General features: G+C 33.9%; 1 protein-coding gene across 1 annotated transcript in view; it reads left to right on the forward strand.

The window, feature by feature from the left end:
* The first annotated feature begins 9,720 nt into the window (after positions 1–9,720).
* Positions 9,721–24,196, forward strand: part of LOC131044149 (carbamoyl-phosphate synthase small chain, chloroplastic) — a 54,419-nt gene continuing 39,943 nt past the window's right edge. The window contains exons 1-2 of the mRNA XM_057977416.2: positions 9,721–10,150; positions 21,505–21,631. Of these exons, the coding sequence (XP_057833399.1) occupies positions 9,937–10,150; positions 21,505–21,631 (341 nt within the window). The 5' untranslated portion in view covers positions 9,721–9,936. The remainder of the gene's footprint in view (positions 10,151–21,504; positions 21,632–24,196) is intronic.

The raw sequence follows: 24,196 nt of genomic DNA on the forward strand, positions 1-24,196 counted from the left end.
GTTCATTTGATCATCTTTTTGATAGCATAACATTTGTGATATTTCCTTTATTGCATCTTTTCTATTGTCTATCAATCAATGAATCTTGGATGTCCACGAAGGTGGAAACACCAAAACAGGGGTTTGACTATGGAAAACCTCTTATCACAACCCCAAAATTTTTCATCTTTGTTCCTTTGTGTGCAAGTTTGGCAAATAAAAGTGTTGTACTAGTTGGATTTTGCATTTGTTGGATCCTTTGTGATCTTTCTTTTTCATCCTTTCACTCTTTCTTAGTGTGTTTCATTCTATGTTTTTCATAGCATCTAGTGTGTAAAACCTTAAGTTCTAGTCATTTTACACTTTCTATTCAAACTTAGATACTTTGTCTATATGAAATGCTTGTGCATCACACTGTTGTCCTAGACCTACATGTGTGTTTTGGATAAAGAGTGTATGGAGTTCATCAAACAGTCTTGGTGACTAGTACTTTCAAGTTCTATAGTTAAAATACATTCATTTGTTCATATTAGATAGTGTTGCACTCTCTTTTCATTGTAGTGAGTAGAATTAGAGGTCAAAGCAACCCGAAAGGTTTACTCAGAGTGAAGAGGAGGTTATTGAGTCCTTGAGGGGTTTAGGCACCCTTGGCAGTGGTTCAATTTTCCCACTATACAACAAGGCACATCTCATAGCTAATGATTTTTCACAAGTTGAGGGTATTGAATAATTAGAGACATTTGCCCCTATAGCCAATATGGATTAAATTTTCCTTGTTCTTTCTATTATTGCATTTCAGAGATGTCTAGTGTATCAGATGACTTTGAAGAGTGCCTTTATACCCATTGATCTTTCCATTCTGTACATGTTGTCAAACAATCCCCTAAGACTTGGTATGAGAAGATTGATGGTTTTTTACTTTCATCTAGTTTCACTTGTTACCACTCAAATCACATTATATACATCTATAAATATGAAGAAGATCTTTTGATACTAGTCTTGTATGTTGATGACTTGATCATCAATAGAACTTTCTCATCCACAATTTAGGATATTCAACATGGTTTGATGACAAATTTTGACTTTACAGATCTTGAGCTTCTATATTTCTTCCTTAGTTTTCAACTTATTTAGTCTATTGAGGAAATATCCATATAAAAATAGAAATATGCCATTGAATTGCCACATCAGTTAAATATGATCAATTATAAGCATTCACCTACACCCATTGTAGTTTGGTGTTACTTTTAATACCACTTGCAAAACACCTAGTTTTGGTGTTACTTTATGCATACAATTAGTAGGTAATATTTTGTATGTGGCACATACAGATCCTTATATCTCCTTCATTGTTGGGATTATATCATATTTTTCATATGACCTTATGAGAGTCATTAGCAGGAATTTGAGTGTATTTTGAAGTATATTTTAAGCAATACTCATTTTGGCATTCAATACACACAAGGAGATTCATAGATAGTAGGCTACATCAGCTTACATTGGGCAAGAGATGTTGACTCATGTAGTTTCACTCTTGGGTTTATTTTTTTCTTGGTTTTGGTTTAATTGCATGGACTTGCAAGAAGAATACTTCCATCTTATTATCATCTACTAAGGTTGAGTATAAAGGAGTAGTTATTTCTATCTAGGAGGTACTATGGATTTGACAACTTATGATAGAGTGTAGTCTTCTTAATACTCATCCTATTATACTTTGGCGAGGTAACCTAAGTGCCATCCAAGTTTCATGCAATCTAGTTGACCATTAATGGATAAATAATATCACAAATCATATGCACTTGACTTGATAGATTATTCTTGCAAGCATCTTCAATAAACCTTTAACATCACCTTTCCATATTGCATTGGACTAGTTTCTTGGGTGAAGGAAGTTGTCCTTGGGAGGTCTTGAGTCCTCTTTCCTTTACATATATAGTTCTATTTTTAAGAAATAATTTTTTTCCTATGGGTTTTCTCCTTTACTCCATTTGTGAGAGACTTTTATTTTGTAAATGAGTACCTCATCAAGCCTTGTTGTTGGGACTCATTTTTTTCTAGTGAGTTACTCTGTAAGTATCACTTAAGGGGGTGTGCTAGTGTGAAAGATGCCTTTATTCATTTAGTTAGCATTTATCTAGTTCTTAGACCTAGTAGTCCTATTCATACTAGCTTAAGTTCACTTAGTGGTTTAGTTGTCTCGTCTCATAAACACATGAAACATGCTCTCACACTTGTTCCAAGTGTTCTATATGTGTCATATCTCTTGGAGGGTTAGTCAATCTTTTTTTATTTTACCTTCATACTTCCTTTTTTTCCTACATATACAAGGAGAGATCATTTTACATTCACACATTTTGTAATGGCTTGTTGGCTAATTTGTTGTGCTTGATTCTTTTGTGTAATTTCTTTAATTTTGCATTCATGGTTTGTTGCTCCAACAATAAAATGATTCCTTTCCATAAGATTTTTCATTTAGGACACATTAGTATATAATTTAATAAAAGAGGTTTAGAAAAAATGAATATTTTACTTCTATTGCCAAAAAATAAAAAAATATTGTTTGTAATCAATTCCAATTATTTTTGCCACTTTTATATTCTTCAAAATTAAAAACTAAAAAATGAGGGTTTAAAAAATGCGAGAGATGATAAAACAACTCATACTTGAGAATTATGTCCATATAATCCCAATGCATGTAATTATTTCTCTTAAGTTAAATTTTTATTTGGGATTATCAAAGGTTAGACAATTGGATACATGTTGGTTGACGCTTTCCTCCAAAGTGTGTTCTTTAATGCTCAAGTCTAGGGTCTAGAAAATGAAAAGTAAACTTTTATGTTTGATGTCTTTTGTTATGAAAATTTAAAGCTAGAAGAGATGTAGTATTTCGATATTCTACATTAGTAAAATGAAACATACTTCTAGGTAGAACAATGAGTGTTTTATGCATAAAAGACTACATGATTCAGTAAGTTGTTTCTAGATTTGATTGTGTGTATCTTTTTTGCATCAACATTTTAGATCACACGAGGTGATCCATCATCTGGATTTATTTTTTACATCTCTTGACACTCTCTCTCATCTTGATGATGGATCACAGAGTGTGATCCGAAATGTTGATGCAAAAAAGATACACACAATCAAATCCAGAAACAACTTAATGATTCAGTTATGGATTGTGGAAATTTGATCAAATTAATAGACTACATGATTAGTATTACTAAAGATTAATTCTTGAAGACCCATTGAACATGTTGTTTTAGTCTATATCTTCCCATCAATTGTCTAGTTAAATGGAAATATGAAATTCCAAAAGATAATTTTCAATCGGTGGATAAAAATCGCCAATACACTTAAATAATTTTTCCTTCATAGTGAAAATTTTCGCCCATACAATTATATATTTGTTCCTTTAAACAAAAAATATTCGTCTCCTACAATATATATTTTCCCCATAGAACAAGGTATTATTTGCCATAAATTTAAGGAATTTTCGTACCCTAGAAAAAATAGCCAATACAAAATAATTTTTTTTCCCTATTTTGAAAAAAAAAATTCGCCATCAATATGAAAATTTCCCCCCAAAAATAATGTCTGATTCGTCAGGATTTTACACTTTTGCTCGGGGAGTGGTTTCTTAAAGTTATCCCTGATGATTACTAAAGATTAATTCTAGAAGACCCATTGAACATGTTGTTTTAGTCTATATCTTCCCATCAATTGTCTTAGTTAAATGGAAATATGAAATTCCAAAAGATAATTTAAGAATGAATATCAAATTGATTCACTCATACGAAGACTCTAAAACATAGTTTAGGGGTGAGTTTTGTCTTTAATCATTTCTAGAATTTTCTTGGTCAATTATCTAGTGCTAAGTTCTTTATGTCATGTTCATACTATTTTGGATTTTAAATCATACTTAAATACTATGTACCATTTGCATATATTTTTTTATATAATTTTACTATTATTGCTAACTACCCGAGTTTTTTAAAGGAAGTTAAGGTAGTGAAACAACTTCCTACACTAACCTTGACAGGATGGTTAAACAATTTTTTTTATCTCTTTACAATAATTATAGAAACTTAATAGAAGTAAACATAGATATCATGCATACTACAACATGGTGATTTACGTGGGGAAAACCTTTTCAGGGGAAAATATCCACACTCCAAAAGTTGCCTAATATATTATTCAAAAGTCAACAACATAATGCAATATATTTGTAGAACAATCATTGCACAATATTTTCATCATCCAGAAATTCAGAGGTAACTCAATAGTTATAAGACTCTTACACAAAACCTCCATCTCACACACCTAATATATAGAAGACACAATACATGAAACCATTAAAAAGGTATTACAAAACCATGAGCTAAAACCACCCAAACAAGTGGAGCCCAAATTATATACAATCCAAGATGTCTTATGATGTGTCAAAACACACACCAACATGTGTAATTCCCTTTTACAACTCATTAATGTGTCCAACACGTTTTTATGTTTTCCATTTTAAGAGACCCAACTTCTAGAGACCATAACTTTTGATCTCGGTGTTTGATTGATGAATTATTTGAAGTGTTAGAAAGCTCGTGAAGTGCTCTCTCAAGATATAACAACTAAATTGACTATGACCAATTCCAGGCCCATCCAAAGCCTCTAAAGCCTTCAAAATTGACTTTGAAACTTTCAAAAACATAAACTACAATTTCTTCAAATATGGACATGATCTTGCAACAAAAATTTACTGCCATGCTTATTGAGCCAATCCATAGCTTTGAGAAATTTTTTGGATCAATTTGTGCTCAAATTTAAACTTACTATAAATAGTAACTTTATGTTAATAGAAGGTTGAGATACAATTTTCTTGATAGTTTTAGGTTATGCCAAACCTAATTCTCTATGTCACATTTCTATACTTTGAATCATCCTTCCCAATTATTTTGTGTCAAATGTGTTTGAGATAGTTATTTAGAATTTAGATAATTTTAGGTCAACATTATTCAACAAATATTTTACCATAGACTCTATGTCATTTATTTATTTCTCCTAATCATTTCATGTAAAAGTTATTTTAATTGTTTCAGATTAAAAAAAAAGCTTTTGTTTTATTGCCTCTTTTATTAGTGTTTTATTTTAGCTTGATGGTTTCTATGGTGTATAAATCATATAGAATTGGCTTACTACTATGGTGGATAAATATACAAAGCAAACAAGAAAGAAGAAGAACAAATCTAAGGTGATCTATTGATCAAGAAGTTAAATATTCTTTCAAAGATAATGCTACAATAATATACTTTTTTTGAAATAACAAATGTTTGTAAATTTTTTATTATAATAATAGAAATTAAGCTGGTTATCTAGCCACCAATCGTATTTACTCTCCATGAAGCATTTTCTAATTGTGAAAATATATTCAATACACATTAGTTAAAATTTATCAAAAAATATGCAAGAAACAAATAACAAATTCAATTTAGAGTACCAAATATTGTCTAGTTTTTTATATAGTATATTTTGTGAAGAATACAACTCAAAAATGATCTTTTAATGCAATATTAAAATATATAGTGCATACTTGAATAGATCATTACTTTACTAATAATTTCATCTTTAGATAGATGATAGTTAATTTGATTTTTAATTTCTTATTTTACAACTTTAATTATTTCAAATTCTTAACAAAATATTTCATAATAAAAAATATGGAGATCTCTAACTTACATATTTTTGTAAAATCCATTACAAAAACTAAAAAATTGCCAATTTCAACCTAAATCACTATATGCCTAGAAATACTATTAAAACATTTTACTCATTCAAATTTATATTTAACATTGAACTTTCCAAGTGTATAGAAATTACCTTGCCAATAAGAATAACCTTTCTAGCATTGCATATACTCTATTTGTCATGGGATATTCCATACCTAAAAATAACTTAATTATTTTTTCTTATTGAAACTTTAAAAATATATAACATTAAATTCTTTCATTTTAAATTGAAAGAGATGGACATTTCACACCTTTTTTTTTTTTTTTCAAATTAGATAAGCATGTAGATCTTATTGTAGCCCAGCCTTCCAAATAGATGCTAATTACAATATAATTGAAACCTTCCACATGCACAATGGATTTTATAATAATCTTGTCAAATAATTTTAAATATAATTAACCATAAATAAAGGTAAGGGAATAGTAAATAACTTGAAAAATCAAGTGAAATTAGGATGTGCTTCTAAAGAACCCAACTAAAGCTGAGGGAATAATAATGGACTCAAAAAACTAATTGAATTTAGGAAATATGTCTCTGATTGAGATGCCATCATCCATCAAATGACACATACATTAATTTAGATTTAGATATTAAAAGTTAAGTTTGTTCATAGAGTTTGATATTGGTTTAATGGACATGAATCATAATTTATTCACTATAAATAAAAAGAAGAGCTAAACGACCCGTCAAGGGGCATGGCTGGGTTCAATCTAGCAATGATTATCAACCAACTGAGTAGTGGATGAGACCTTTGGAGGGATGGTGGAAGATAAATTTTGATGGTGCTTCCAAAGTAAATCCTAGACCATCTGGGGCAATGTTCATTTTCGGGACTAGAAGGGTGATGTGGTGGCTCTAGGTGCTAAGAAACTTGATAAAGGAACAAATAACACATTGGAAGCATCAACTGTATTGATAGCAGTTAGAATTAGTAGGAAGTTGGGTGTCAGGAAGTTACATCTGGAGGGGGATTCTTTGATCATAATTCAAGCTATAATGAAGGGTAGTGTAGAGGCATGACACTTACAAAATTTGATTAGCAAATTATTGAGGAGCTTAAATTCTTTGAATAATTTCAAGTTAGTCATGTTAAGAGAACATGTAATGGGGAGGTAGACATCCTCTCTAAATGGGCTTTATCCTTTAATGAAATTTGTGAACTTAGGCTTGAAGATTTTTTTGGTATAACTTATTTGAAGGGACCTGAAGTATTAAATACTTTAATGATTATGGAATTTTAAAAATACATGGACCACAATGATGAGGTGGTAAGAGGCGACAGTCATTAATGTCTTGGAGCAACATTAATGAAGGGTGTCGAGTTGATGGAGCACAACTTTAAGTGAATGTCCCATCATTTTAGCAAGTTGAGGTCTCATGTTTTCTTGGTGAAGAAAGCCTATTGTTATTGCAGAAGGTTTTTTATAGGGGTGAAGGGAAGTAGGGAAGAGTAAGGTGGTGGAGAGGTGCAAGTAGTTGATATGGAGGCAAATTTCACTTTGCAGACCAATTAACAATTGTGTCCATTTTTATGGGGATTTGATGTTGAAGAGGCTTAGGGGAATTTTGAGATTTTGAGATGAGTTGCTACCACAATCTGTCGCTCTTATTGCGGGCAAAGCTTTCGACTTGGTTAAACACATTTATAAAATAAAGATGAATATCTACTATTTGATAATGGCGTGGGGATTGGAAGTTGGGGAGAATGCAGGCATGGTGAGGTGAGTAATGGAAATGATAGTGCATAAGGATTTTCTGGAGGGGATGAAATCTTTCCTAGAGTGGGCGGTTCCTGGAGAAGGTTTCGATGTTAGGGAAGGTTTGAAGGATGGAGAACAAGGTGATAGGGTAGCGATGATTCCCTTTGTAAGGTGGTTGCAAGGTCTGTGCAAGGTGCACCGTAGAGTAGAGACAAAGCATGGTTGGGAGATGTTGAAACTCTTGGTAGAAATCAAGGAGCTTGAGGCAGTTACAAAAATAGCGAAAGAAAAAGCAAAAGGTACGGGGAGGAGAGTGTTGCGCCTGAGGAAGCAAAGGGAGACAAAGACGATGAAGCTTGGTAGCGACTTTGGTTCACATAACAAAAAAAGATCATGATTTGGTACATTTACAGTTAGGTGGTGTCCTGTTTTGTTTGTAGTGGGTTTATCCATATTTTGTTATGTTGCTTAGATTGTTATGTTACCAGTTAAAGGGGGTAGTTTTTGGCATAGATGTTTAGTGTTAGTTGGGAGCATTTTGTAAAAAAGATCGCTTTAGGTATGGTGGATTATTCTTTCCTGACTTTAAGTGATCTTTTTTGGAAGGATACTATTATGATCTTGTATTACTCTTTTCGAAAATGAAAAAATATAAATTATTACCGAGCAAAAAAAAGGAGCTAAATGTCATAGTTGGAAATCAAACTAAATACACATAAAACTTTCATATCACTATGCCAATAACAAATGTAAGTATAACTACTTGCTTTATATCCCTCTTTTCAACCATTTTAACCTTAAATTATATCCAATAGGCTTCACCATGGGTTACAAATCAAATATATCTAAGAAATTAGATTGCACATCATGTTCAATATTATTAAGATATACATTTTTATTATGTCCCATTTTGAATACCCATTGACAAGATTAAACTACAAAAACTTGGGGCTTGAGACTCCTTACCCATCAAATAATGGTAATCAAACTATTGTGCACCCAACACAATGACATTGCATTATAATTCCTAAGAACTTGAAATGTTTTTTAAAAATATTAAATAAATTAAATTAATGTAAATACATCCAAAATTATTACATATAGGGCTAGGGCTTGGTTTGAAAGGTGCGAGCTTCTCATGGTAAACTATATCTTCAATTATTGCAAAACTACCATATGAACACTGCATTCAAAGAAAATAATAGTGCACCCTTTCATGAATCGAAGATAATGCCAACACCATCAGTCATGTTAAACTATATCTTCAATTATTATAAAATTGCTATCTCAACACCACATTCAAAGAAAATAATAGAGTCCACCCTTTCATCAATCAAAGATAATGCACAAGACTACGCAATGTAAAATTGTGAGAGTAATTTAAACTATAAAATGAGGAGATATAATACTTTACAAATATCTCAATTGTTTTAGCTACTTAATAAAGTGGAATGAATTATGATTCATAGTTACCTAAGTTTAACATTTTTTCTAATTCTAACCTTAAGAATACACATAAACCTAACCCTAAAACTAACATTTGTTCCAACTCCAAAACTAACCCTAACCCTAACTCTAACCATTACCCTTATTGAACCCTTACCCTAATTGAACACTAACCATTTCCATAAGTGAATACTTACTCTAATTGAACTAAATATTTAACCTTGATTTGACTCTAACTCTAACTCTTGTTAAATGATAACTCATATTTAATCTTAACCCTAACCTCAATTACATAGTTACCCTAATTGAATTGCAACCTTAATTAAGAGTATACACTAACCCTAGTTCAACCCTAATACTAATCCTAATCCTCACCGATTCTCGATTGAACCCTTACTCTATTTGAACTCTAACCCAAACTTTAAACCCTACTTAAATCAAAACCCTCATTGAATTTTGAGCCTAATCCTAACCCTAATAGTAACTATAATTGAACCCTTATTGAATCCTATTACAAATTCTAGTTATAATAGATATACTTTGAAATATAGATATCTCAAAAATAATATCTTTGAACATATATATATATATATATATATAAAATGCTGTCTCAAAAATAATATCTTTGAGCATATTTATATAAAATTCAATCACAGCAAGTTAATGCATTACTATGATTGCTTACCGGCAAGAACTACCAAGTAAGTGGGCTAAAAACAAAGAAAAAAGAAACAAACAAGTGGGCTATGAAAAGGATTCGCACCATATAAAGTTCAATTCTACTGCCTTTTAACCTATTTAATCAAGTCATGCATAAAAACCAAAATATAATATGGTTGACACGATTTCCATTCAGAAATTGGTGCACTTCCACGATCACTAAGATAATTGGGATCCACTTCATTTGTCACTATCGGTCCCAGTGAAAATTTGATGGAAAATCCTAAGCTGGTGAGCTCGAGCCTTTAAACCCTAAGGGCTTATAGCTTAAAGGTTGTATTATGTTGTAAAGAACTGTAAGAGTGAGAAGCAAATGGCGTCTAAGTCTCTGCTGCCAACATGCAGCAACTTTCATGTTGTTAGTGGCGGACCTGCCCTTGGTTTCCTTCATCCTATTTCGCTTAAGATTGCGGATATTTCTGTTGGAGGCAGGAGAATTTCACCACACAATAAACGTGGTTCTCTTCAGATCGTTTGCTCCGTGTCCACGCCTTCTGAATTTGCACAGGATAATGCTTCTGTCACCGGTAAGATATTTACTCTTAAATAAAGTAGCATGTGAAGGCAGTCTTGCTCTCTATACATATATTTTTACATAACATTACATAGCACAGCATGAATGAGCCTGATATTGAAGTACTGTGTGTTGCATAGAAGAGGCATCGTTTGAAATCTCGATGGATGTATGTTATGTGCAATGGGTGTGAATTATGTATGCTAGGTTGAACGATAGGTAAGGTTAAATGGAAAAACAATCTCCATACAGGATTTCACAAAGAAAATTTTGTGCACCATTTTTGTTTTAGTTGGGTGACCCAAAAAAATCTACCTTTACCTTATGTATAATTTTGTAAAATTCCTTGAGGGGTAAGGAAGAGTTGTAGCTGGAGTCAGTAATATTTTTCATTCATTTATGCAATTATCTGTTTGTTCATGCGAGCAATCCTCTAAAACTGTGATAATGAGTGGCTTTTATGACCTGAAAACACTGAATAATGGTGAACATTCTTCCAAAAGATATGTTGCAATTAGGTGAAATGCAAACTAGATGATATAAGAACAACATATCATCAGTTTGATACATCAAAATAGCTTTTCAGACTGAAATTATTAGACCTGAAAACCCCGCAGCACAGAAAATAACTTTTCAAATAATATGCTGACATGATGGAAAGTGTGAAAACTTAAACGTGCCAAACAAGAGGAGCTTGGCCATGTTTCTTCTCATATCAGAGAACGACCTTTGTGCTCACAAAAGAGGTCTGTATGCATCTAAAATTAGCATTTTGCTATGAAACCTTTATTTCAACAGATGATTCTAAACCTCTATTAATCTCTTTCAACTACTGATAGCATTTCAAATTTCCATTCGTCATCAATACACGATTTGTTGACCACTGCACAAGGAAACCATTTTGTCCTTATCCATGTGTTGATTAAGTTGATTTAACACTCACAACAATATAAGGCTTGTTCTATCTAGTTTTTGTTTCCTGGGACTGTAAAACCAAGCAGCCAAAAAATCTGAGCTTAAAGGCACTTGAGTAGACTGTATGGTATAGATCCTTCTTGCCTAGCATTTCTCATTGTAGTTTGTTTCCCATCTAGTATTATTCCTTATTTTCTGTACATTGGCCTGAGAATAGGAAGGCATAGGGGTGTCATCCCAGCAGCCAGACAAAGAGTTTTTAATTATCTTTCCAAGGTTATTGTGCTTTGCAATCTGTTTCTGCAGATCGTAATTCGTAGGATGGTAACATCAGATCTAATGTTGGTTCCATTGGATCCTTGGATTACAGTGACATAATATATGAAATGTTGAGAGAGATAATAGCCGCTTTTGTTTATGCCCAATTGAAGCTCTTTGTTATTGTCTTCTAAGGATGTGCCAATGTCATATCCTCTGTATGAAGGTCAGTTTGCTTTCTAATATATTCTGTTTTACTCAATCGTTCAATGGCAGTATATTATCAATTATGTTAATTTGTTAGGGAACCTATGTTGGTCACTTGCAGTAGTATAATTAAGTTTCAATACCCACCACAAAACTGTGGTTTTTGAATGACAAACGAATACCCCCAACCAATGGAAAGTAGAAATTTAGATCCCCGATCTTTCAACTCCATGTTGCTTGCAAATTTTGATGTTTACATTTGTAAATCTAAAAAGATAGTATAGGTTTGTGTTTAACAACACTGGTTATATGTATTGAGAAGCTGAGTTCAATATTAGCAGCATGGCCTTTTCTTCTGTATGCCATAAACCATTACGGGCTTTGAGCTATGGCTTCCATTGTATCTGCAGTTAGGACCTTTGATCAGGTTCCATAGATAGGAAAATACTAAGGCTGCTTTCTCTGTATGAGTTCTTCTGAGTCTGGGCATTTTATAGGAGTTTCTGTATTACTGATGGCACTAATTCTTCATCCCACACGAGAAATCTTCCAAGGCAACCAATATATTGTTTTGCTAAACAATAAAGGTATTTTTCTGTTGTTTTAATGGTTGGGATAAACTAGTGCAGGCCTTAAGTTTTATTAGCCGATAGGCTATATTATGTGCAAGCTTCTCAGTGGAAACAAGTCTCACGCTGTTAAACTGCTTGCCAGAAAACCATTTTCAGTAACCAGTTTTTGTAGTCAAAGGATGATGTCAGATGCAATATTCCTAGACAGTCTCGAATTTATCTCATGTCAGGAAAAATTAATAAGTTGTTGATAAAAAATTCTCGATAGTTGGAAGACATCATATTAAATGTCTCATTGACCGTCTTTAGATATGGTTTGATTTGCTTTGAATCCGCTATTGATACATTATGTGCAATTGGCTAGTATACTATAGATCACCGACATGTCCTTTCAAATCAAATAACTTATATGAAATATCTTATACGCTCTGTAGCTGTCATAAATTTGCTCTTAATGTAGTGTGTGTAGTTGGTAATTGCATTAATTCATTAAACTACCCAATGTGTTTATAGAAAGAATGAATATTGTAAATTAGAATACAAGATGTGCAAGAGACCACTTGAAGGACATTCCATATAGAGATTTGAAGAATTTCTGGTGCTGTTTTCCCATTTGCTATTTTCTATCAAATATTTGTAGTAGCAGGAATCCTAGTTGAAACCAGAAGGACCATTAAGCTTAGATACATTGACTCTTTGTTGTTAGGACACTAATATAGGAAATCCTCCAGCTTACGGCTTACATGATCCTATAATATGTATATTTAATTGTGTTACCATGACCATTAGTTTTCCTTTAACTTGAATTCCAATTAGCATAGACATCTAACGCACTGGCTTTTTGATTCAGCTATTGCTAGAAGTTGAAGGAAAATGTACAAGCAGACATATTTGCTTGTGCATGTTGATAACTGTGCTTCAAAAAATCCTCATTCTCATATTCATTATTAGCATATGTCATGGCCATGGCAACACCCTTTCAAACTTAAAGACTTACATTTATTCACCTAATGCATGTATTAGAACTTAAATGTTTCTGAGAGTCAGTCATACAGCAGTAGCAGTGAAGAGGACAAAGAGGCTGAGGGCCAACAAAAATACAATCATCTTAGTCTTGTAGGCCACTTCTATCTCTACTGATTGTTGTGATGTGCCGCTTTGTGAATTGTAAGTCGCATCCTCAACCTGTGGAACCACCTAACATTTGTAAGATCGTCTTATTCTACTGTTTTTCCAAGTGTTCCTCCGTTAACCCTTTAGCACTTAATGTGAATTTCCTCTTGAATATGCTTAGTAAACCTGTAAGACTATTTATCAATTGTTTTACATCTTGGCAGTGGAGTGAATGGAATTGCCCAAATGACACAACAATCAAGCTACTTATTTAGCTCATGATAATCATCGCTGCTCCATCTTCCTACCAATTTATAAACGAACTCCACTGCTTGCATAAAAGTGTAAAGAAATCAAATGCATTACAAGAACAAAAATAAGCAAGGCTAATTAAATAAATGCAGTCAAATAGGAAAAAATTAGATTAAGTATATTTGATTAATGAAAATAAGTATTTGAAAATTAAGTGTGATAGATAGCCGATACGTGAATTTAATTTTAGAAGTGATGATAACATTGTTAACATCATGTTGAATGTATTGACTATCATTTAAAAATCAATTTAGTTAAAAAAAATTACGCTCGTTATAAGATGAAAATGTTAAGAGTCTATGCATGTTCAAAAAATCATGTGGCTCAATCCTAGGTGCCACAGCATAGATTGTAAACTGCATCTAAATATATCAAAACATTTGTGAATCCCTCTCACAAATTTTCACTGGTCATTCCACTCTGCCATTTTTCTTGGTCTCCATTATTTTTATTTCTATTTCCATTTTTTTCAGAAGAGTCCAACACAATGGAATAAGAAATCTTACATCCACTTCATCATACAAATAAAACCAATTAGGAAACACCCCATAGATACAACCACAGAACCAATGTCTTCATTTAACATGTAACAATAGAATAGTTTTTGAATGAAATAAAACAAAACAGAAATTGATTCAATTGCGTACACAAAAATCTTGTTGAAACAATGGCAAGTGACTTACCTCAAGATTTTCACAAATTGTATTCTCTATCAACATTACCAATGATAAGGTTTGATTACGTGCCTCCTATGTTTCAACACCAACATATAAGAATATAACCATAAGTGTACATGATTTCAAAGGTCTTAATTGTTAATTTTAGTACTTTCAGATTGAATAAACTCAGAAAAATCAGAATTAGTTTAAACTAGGTTAATTAACTTATAGTTTTCCAGACTTAGGCATAATAAGAAAATGAAATGAAATGCACAAGGACAAAAACACAGCTACCCTGGGAAAACCTCCTAGGAGGAAAAACCCAGCCAAAGGATCCTCAGATCTGATTATGATTATGAACTGAACATTACACACTTATCTGGAGCATAGAGGTTGCGGTCACAAAGAAGAAGAGATAGAAGTCTTCACAATTAGGTTGCTAATGAGTTTATGATTTGCAGTCCTTCTCATTGGAATTTTCTGAGTGTAACAAGGGTAGCAGCACCTTAAGTAGATTACAGTCCTTCAATGAAGTCCTTCAAGGGTTCGCTCACTTCAATTGGAAATCTGCTGTTAAATAGGTTCGCTGTCTTCTATTAGAGATCTGCTGCCATCTGGTGAAGTTCGCTGCCTCCTATTTCAAGATTTGCTACCTTCTATTGGAGTTCGCTATTACCAACTGCCTTTCTATGAATTTCGCCTTCACCGAATATATTTTGCATGTGCATTAAAACTGAAAATGAGGATATTGAGAAGTATATGCCACCTTTATAGAAGTCATATTGCTTTTTATTTATGTCGGCCTTCTTTGCATTTAGATATTTATTTATTTTAATTCCTTTTAGGTGAAGTGAGATAGGGTCGGCCCTATCAAGGAGGCGAGTGGGTTTGGGTGAAGCGTGGAAACCTTTTAGGCGCACCGAAAGGTATTGGGCCAGGCCCTATATGAAGGAGGCGGATTCCAATGTTGCCCAAGGCAATTGGAATCCGCCAGCCCTAATTACAACCAACACTCCCTCTTAATTAGGGAATAGAATCATAATCATAATCTTCCAGCTTGCACACAAGCATAGACTGGATCCGCCTTGTATTGCTCACAGAGGGTGGAGAGGATCCTTTTCTACCATCTTAAATTGCCTGCAGAGGATGGTCAAAGGTTACAATACCATCTTACATTGCCCGCAGAGGATGGTTTAACAATTACACTTCTCCCTGAGAAGTTTACAATACCACCTTACATTGCCTGCAGAGGGTGGTTAACATGTACAATACCATCTTACATTGCCCGCAGAGGATGGTTAAGAATTATACTTCTCCCTGAGAAGTTTACAATACCACCTTACATTGCCCGCAGAGGGTGGTTAACATTTACGATACCATCTTACATTGCCCGTAGAGGATGGTTAAGAATTATACTTCTCCCTGAGAAGTTTACAATACCACCTCACATTGCCCGCAGAGGGTGGTTTTATACAATACAAAGTATCACTGAAATTGAGACTCCCTCTCAATCGGAGTTTCATTTTCCACAATACCAAGTCTATCCCTGAAGTACACAAACTTCACTTTGGATAGAGGCTTGGTAAGAATATCTGCAACCTGCTCATCGGTGCTAACATACTTCAGCTGAATAGCACCTCTTTGCACCATGTCCCGAATAAAATGATAATGGGTTTCTACATGTTTTGACTTGTCATGAAACACTGGATTGATAGACATTTTAATACAACTCTGATTATCACAGTGAATAACTGTAGGATCCCATGGCTGACCAAACAGCCCAGCAAGAAGCTTACGAAGCCACACTGCTTCTCTGGATGCTACACTTGCTGCAATATACTCAGCTTCAGCAGTACTCAATGCCATTGAGGATTGTTTTCTGCAAGCCCAAGAGATCACTGTAGAACCCAAGCTAAAACAAATACCAGAGGTGCTTTTCCTGTCTTTGACGCTTCCAGCCCAGTCTGCATCAGAATAACCTTCCAAGGTTATTGGAGTGTTAAGTGGATACTTCAGCCCAAAACCAACTGTGCCCTGCAAGTATCTTAGGATATGCTTGGCTGCAACAAGGTGAACATGCTTGGGCAATCTCATGAACTGGCTGAGAGCATTTACAGCAAAACATATGTCTGGTCTAGTGTTAACTTGATACATCAGTTATCCAATCAATTGTCGGTACTCAAATGGATCTGCAAATTCAGAGTTAGCTGCAGAAACACTTAACTTCTTTAAGTTAGATTCCATAGGAGTAGACATTGGTTTACAATCCATCATTCTAAATCTTTTCAAAATGTCAATAGTATACTTCCCTTGACTTAGAAAGATTTCGTTAGATCTTTGCCATACTTCTAGACCTAGGAAATAATGCATTAGACCTAAATCTTTCATTTCAAATTCTGAAGCTAGTTCTTTCTTGCATCTAATAATAAGTTCATCTTTACCAGTAAGAAATAAGTCATCCACATAAAGAACTAGAATTAGCATTTCATCATTGGCTACTTTAAAGTAAATGTTAGGGTCAGCATCATTTTTACAAAAACCTAGACTTAGCAAATATTTATCAATTCTTTCATACCAAACACGGGGAGCTTGTTTAAGACCATACAGAGCTTTCTTTAACCTGCACACATAGGTTAATCTAACCTGAATCTCATATCCCTCAGGTTGCTCAATATAGACTTCTTCCTCAATCACACCATTGAGAAAGGCAGTCTTAACATCCATCTGATGTAGTTTCCAACCCTTAGAGGCAGCAATAGCAATTATTGTTCTAATGGAAGTATATCTAGCAACAGGAGCAAATGTTTCTTCATAGTCTATGCCTTCCTTTTGGGAAAAGCCACGCGCTACAAATCTAGCCTTATATTTTTCAATACTACCATCAGCATTATGTTTAATTTTAAATAACCATTTAGAGGAAACAACAGATTTACCTTTGGGTCTGGGCACAAGGTCCCACACATCATTCTTGATGATTGACTGATATTCTTCATCCATAGCAAGCTTCTGGGCATGATGACTTAAGGCTTCTTCAACATTGCAAGGTTCAGTTTCAATGAGATTACACATTAACGAAACGTAGTTGGAAAATACCTGAGGTCTCTTAGTTTCACGGAAGGTGCCACTTGGAGCAGCAAATCTCTCAGCTTCTTGAATGGTGTTTCTTACCCAAAGTGGCCTCTTTTTGGTAACGACAATGTCACTAGGAATATCAGTGGGATTCATGGATTCTGGAGGATCATCATGATCATCTTGAGGTGGAGGTTCAACTTGCTCCCTCTGAATCTCAGGGTTAGTATCAATGTCTATATTTTAATTATCATTAGATTCATCAATAACACAAGAACCTTTCGATTTCTTAAAAGCAATGTCTTCTTCAAATTTAACATCCCTACTTACCTCAACGTACCTTTGACCTGGGATGTAAATCCTGAATGCCTTGGAGGATTCATTGTATCTGACTAGCATGCCTTTCTTTCCGGAGGGTTCCAACTTTGATCGCTTTTCCTTGGGCACATGAACATAGACGGGACTTCCAAAGATTCTGAGGTGACTAATGTCTGGTTTGGATCCTATGAAGGCTTCTTCCGGGGTCATGTTCTTTAGAGCACGATGAGGACATCTGTTCTGGATGTATACTGCTGTTCTAGAAGCCTCAGCCCATAGAAAGGTCTGCAAGTCTTGATCGTGGATCATAGCCTTTGCAGCCTCCACAATGGTCCTATTCTTTCTTTCAGCAACACCATTTTGTTGAGGATTGTATGGAACACAAAACTCCCTCTTAATTCCTGACTCAACACAAAAATCATGAAAGCTACCGGATGTGTACTCACCGCCATTGTCAGATCTTAAACATTTGATTCTTTTACCAGAGAAGTTTTCAGTTAATGCTTTAAACTCCTTAAATTTACTTAAGACTTCATCAGATTCTTTAGATTTCAAGAAGTAGATCCAAGTTTTCCTAGAGAAATCATCTATGAAGATTACATAATAAAGGAATCCACTAGGAGATGCTATAGACATAGGACCACATAAATTAGAGTGAACAAGTTCTAGTTTGTCTTTAGCTCTATTTTCACTTTTATGAAATGGACTTTTAACATTCTTACCAATATCACAACCTTTACAAGTGTTATCATGAATTTGACTAAGTTTAGGCATACCTTTAACTAACCTTTCAAGAGATGGAAGGGCTTGATAATGTAGATGTCCAAGTCTTCTATGCCATAACTCACAGGATTCCGGAGCCTCATTAATGAGGGCTTGAAGAGGGTTAGGAGAGAGCTTATAAAGACTATCATATCTATGGCCAATTATACGAGCAGATTTAAACCTATCTTTCTTAGACCAAGCAAGAACTTTTCCTTTAGAAAATGCAATTTGATAACCTTTATCTTCTAGAGCAGAAATGGAAATTAGGTTTCTTTTAATTCCAGGAACAAACAATATGTCACTGAGATGCAAGGAAATACTGGAATCTAATTTTAGAGAAGTAGAGCCAGAACCTCTTACCGAATAACGAGCGTCATCACCAATTACCACGTGAAGGCTGGTATCCTTTTCTACTAGGCCTGAAAGATGATCACAGTAACCTGTGATGTGTCTGGAGGCACCACTGTCAATCAACCATGTATTGCTATCTGAGGGAACACTGTTAGATAGAGCGGAGACGAATAAGAAGTCATCATTTTGTTCTGAGACTTCATTTAGGTTTGCTTCACTTTGGTTAGGATTAAAATGACATTCCTTAGCATAGTGACCGAATTTGTCACATCTAAAACATTGCACACGTGAAGTATCTCTTGGTTTCTTCCAAGGGTGTTGGGAACTAAAAGATCTGGATTCCCTATTTCTTTTAGGATAAGGTTGCTTCCAATTTCCCCTTTTCTTGCATTGAGCTGCAAGCATGTGATGGTCATCTACATGGGGGCTCTTGGATTGACTCCTTGTGATGAGGCGAGACTCTTCTTGGATGCAATCATTCTTAAGGCGATCAAGTGTAGGTAACTCAAACCAACCACTTATGGTTTGGATAAATGACTCCCATGAGTGAGGTAGACCATTAAGGGCAATCATGACAAGGTCTTTGTCTTCCATGTTATGGCCAATTAAACCTAGCTGATTCTTTAGTTCTGAAATTTTCATGAAGTAGGAAATAATAGAATCTTCTTTAGCCATTTTGATATTAAGTAGTTGTTGTCTTAACGTAATTGCCCTACTAAGATTATTAACTTCATATGTACTTTGTAGATGGTTGAACATTTCCCTAGTAGTGGTGAATGAGGCAATAGAGGTGACGAGGTGGTCTTTGACTGAATCAATGAGAATCTTCCTGGCCTTGATAGCATCCTTTTTGAATTGTTTCAACTCAGTTGCATCCGAAGGCTCAATTAGCTCTTTCGCTTCTATGAATTGGAGAAGATCTTCTTCCTCAAGAGCCAACTTGATTCGAACTTTCCATGCAGTAAAATTTAGATTCCCATCAAGCCTATCTTCAACTTTCAGCCCCATTGACTTGATCTGCAAAAGCTACAACAATCTGAAAATGAAAGTGTACTGAATTTAAAATCTGAAGATTGATCTAACCAATTAGCTCTGATACCATGTTAATTTTAGTACTTTCAGATTGAATAAACTCAGAAAAATCAGAATTAGTTTAAACTAGGTTAATTAACTTATAGTTTTCCAGACTTAAGCATAATAAGAAAATGAAATGAAATGCACAAGGACAAAAACACAGTTACCCTGGGAAAACCTCCTAGGAGGAAAAACCCAGCCAAAGGATCCTCAGATCTGATTATGATTATGAACTGAACATTACACACTTATCTGGAGCATAGAGGTTGCAGTCACAAAGAAGAAGAGATAGAAGTCTTCACAATTAGGTTGCTAATGAGGTTATGATTTGCAGTCCTTCTCATCGGAATTTTCTGAGTGTAACAAGGCTAGCAGCACCTTAAGTAGATTACAGTCCTTCAAGGGTTCGTTCACTTCAATTGGAAATCTGCTGCTAAATAGGTTCGCTGTCTTCTATTAGAGATCTGCTGCCATCTGGTGAAGTTCGCTGCCTCCTATTTCAAGATCTGCTACCTTCTATTGGAGTTTGCTGTTACCAACTGCCCTTCTATGAATTTCGCCTTCACCGAATATATTTTGCATGTGCATTAAAACTGAAAATGAGGATATTGAGAAGTATATGCCACCTTTATAGAAGTCATATTGCTTTTTATTTATGTCGGCCTTCTTTGCATTTAGATATTTATTTATTTTAATTCCTTTTAGGTGAAGTGAGATAGGGTCGGCCCTATCAAGGAGGCGAGTGGGTTTGGGTGAAGCATGGAAACCTTTTAGGCGCACCGAAAGGTATTGGGCCAGGCCCTATATGAAGGAGGCGGATTCCAATGTTGCCCAAGGCAATTGGAATCCGCCAGCCCTAATTACAACCAACATTAATGTTTGATAATTATTTCAAAATAAATCTACATTTGTCTTTTAAAATGTTGTTGCATGGACTAAACACCATATGCTAAGATTAATTTAGTCTATATTTTTTATTGCAATTTTGTTAAAGGGTTTGGATCGATCTTTTAAATAAATAAGATTCATTCACGTTCACTAGAAGTAGGATTGAGACATCGGTTTCACAATTAGAGTATAGTGGTATGTCATGCATGCATACAAAGAAATATATATTTGAAAACAAATTTAAAATGATCTTTTCATAAATATTAAATCATTAATGAAATTGACTATTTGTCATCTGTGATTCTGTAGTGTGATAGTTTCCCCACTAAAATGATGTTGCACAAACTTGTGATTCTTATTTAATCTTGCTAAAGTATTACTGATGTTCATGATGTTTCCAACAAATATCTTGTTTGAATGGGTGAGAAATGGTTTGAGTGGGGTCTCATGCCTTTTCAAGGCTCAATGTATTTTAATAAATTTGCTTGTTTCATATCTTCTACTTGTAAATTGTCAAGTTGTTAATCAAAAAAGACAAATCACTAAAAACATGAAGTAAAATTCATAGAGAAAAATAATAGCTTGAAGACAAATCATCAACCTAAGGTTAAGATTGTGTTTCAAAATTTTATTAAAAAAACAAACTATTCTATACATTAGATACTATAAATTAAATTAATGTATCTTATATACACATCAAATTATAATTTTCTATTGGCTCAATCCTTGCACCTCTTTTCGGTGCAAGTGCTAGTAAATAACACAGGTATTGTTACCAAACAAGTTTATGTGAAAGTAGTATACATCATTCTATATTCCATATAAACTTTGTCTGGCCTAATAATTTAGTTTGTTTTCTTCCACAGTAAAAAAACCTTGGAAGACTTCAGATGCTAGGCTTGTGCTCAAAGATGGTTCTGTATGGATGGCTAAGTCGTTTGGTGCTTCAGGAACACAAGTTGGTGAAGTTGTGTTCAATACATCCTTAACTGGGTATGTGCCTTGCCTTGAACATTTTGCTATTCAATAGTGTCATCTATGAACTGTATCTTTCATTAGTTTTCTATTTATTTATTCTTTGTATGGCCACCTTAAGAACTATGGATGTAAGGTTGCAGTAGGAAATGACACTTAACAAATGACATAAGCAACTAGATTTTTCCTGTTGGCAAAAAAACAACTAATTTATATTATTATAGTTACAAAATTAGAACATTAGAACTACGATCCTTGTTGCATTGGGTGTAAAGAAAATTATGGGTTTTTAACTTGTGTCCTGTACAACTAAGAGTTTATGCAAATTTATAAAATATATGCTGTTTGTGTCAAGGCTGGAAAAAATGTAATGATTTCTCCATACGAATAGAGCAAAATTAGTTAAATTTAAAGGTTTTGATGCAATGATAGAAGAATTATGGCATTAGAGAAAATAGGGTATAATGAAGAATGTGAATGGCCATTGGAAGGACGTTTTTTTATTGAAAAAAATACTATTTGTGTCAGGCTGAATAACAGTATAATGGTATCAATGTATGGTTAGATCAAGAATAGCAAAGATTTCAGATCAAACAAAGGTTTCAGTAAGACAGTGTCATGTTCCCTCCTTGATCGTAAAATATAGCCTATATGAAGCAATTATTATTATTAATATATATAATATTACCAACGAATGATTATTTGAAATTTATTTATTTATTAAATATTATTATTTAATTAATATTTATTACTAATAATATTCTTGAAATATTCAAATAAAAATAAATCAATATTATATTATAAACATAATTTATATGCTATAAATAATAAACATAATTTACATATAATACCTTACACACATATACGTTGGCGATTCAAAGCAAGTGATTATCAAGCAAAAGACAAATGCTAACTACAGCAAATGGTGCGATACTACCTGGACCCAATGCTAATTATTGGAAGCAATTAACAGTGGCTAATTGATTATGAAAACATTCAACAATAAATTGAATATTATTGAATTCCACATATGCAAGTCTAGTGATTAAAATTTAATTAATTGTAAAACATTATTTAGGTTTTGAGGATGGTTGACTATCACCAGACAAAGATGGTGATTAGAAGGAAGCTATCATTGCCGACTCCATAAGGGTGACACGAAGACAAAGACGTAGCCACATTAACTGGAGGACCGACCACATTGGTGGGAGGCTATTCATCACAATGAGATGCAATAATAAGACAAGGTTTATAAAGAAGATGCAATCTCATAATATGATTCTTAATAACAGCATGTATATGCGAGAATCACTTCTTATCGCTATCCCACAAACAGTCACCGACAAGGAGTGATATAGAACAACCAACGAATAGAGGTTATCATCTCCACCATCGCTGCCAAGGAGGAACGATGATTTGCATTCACTGCCAAGGAGGAATGATGATTTGCATTAGCTTAACTAATTAATTAGTTAGAAGTTAAGGCACGATGTCAAGCATTGGGTGCAAGAGTTGTGAGGAGACACGACTCTCCTATCAAATCTCCTTGCAGGATATTTAAGGGAAGAATTAGTTTTGCTCAGAGAGGGGGGTGGGAGATTAATACTCTGACAGTATCGATCAGATCAGATCAGAACTGTTATTGAGTTGCAGGCAGTGACATCCTCGTCCGGGTCGATGTTTATATATATCGTTTGATATTCCTGTTTTGGGAGAGCTGAAGGGAGACGGGCCAAAGACCCATCATCGGATACACACAACAATTAGTAGAACATCAGAAAATGTCCCCCATTCTAGCAGATATTCACCGTCAATATCAGACATTGTGAATTGTATGATCATTACAAGTATATCAATTCAATTCATTGAAGTATACTCTTAATTATATAAATCAGAAATAACAAGTAACATTGAAAGTGTCATTTTATATAAATTTGTCTTTATATTATCAATTATATAAGTCACAAGGAAAATCAGAATCATCAGAGGATATCAAACATGAAGGAGGATATAATTAAAATGCCAGTATGGTGCGATTAGAATGATACGATTACATACAGCAAGTATATTGTTATGCAACCCTTAAAAGGGTGTGATTTATTAATGCTTCACAATCATTAAGAGCACCCATAGTTACAATATAATATTAATAACTCGAAGCTTAATAAAAAGTAACTTGATGAAAAACGTGTCCCTTGTGAGGGGATTTATAAGGGGATTTGAGGAGTTTTATAATAAGATCTGAGTTGAAATATATAAAGGGATATATATGAAGATTATGGCATGGTGTCTAAGGGAGACATATCAAGTACATACATTAATTTAAGAAGGAGAAAAATATATACAAAAGGCTAAGTAAGGGAGATAGGAGCAGAAGTCTACAATATAAAAGTACATATCTCAAGTATATAAATCAGAGAAAGCCATCAAGATAAGTTTCATCTTCCAAAATTATTATTGGCATTATGATTTAAATATTATAGAAAAATGTCTTTAGAATCAATGAAATTATGTTTATAAATGTATTACAATTCTCACTTTAAGTTAGAATTGTTGTTTCAGTACTAAACCAAGGTTAATCCT

Source organism: Cryptomeria japonica, chromosome 6 (genome assembly GCF_030272615.1).
Source record: "Cryptomeria japonica chromosome 6, Sugi_1.0, whole genome shotgun sequence".
NCBI classification, from domain to species: domain Eukaryota; kingdom Viridiplantae; phylum Streptophyta; class Pinopsida; order Cupressales; family Cupressaceae; genus Cryptomeria; species Cryptomeria japonica.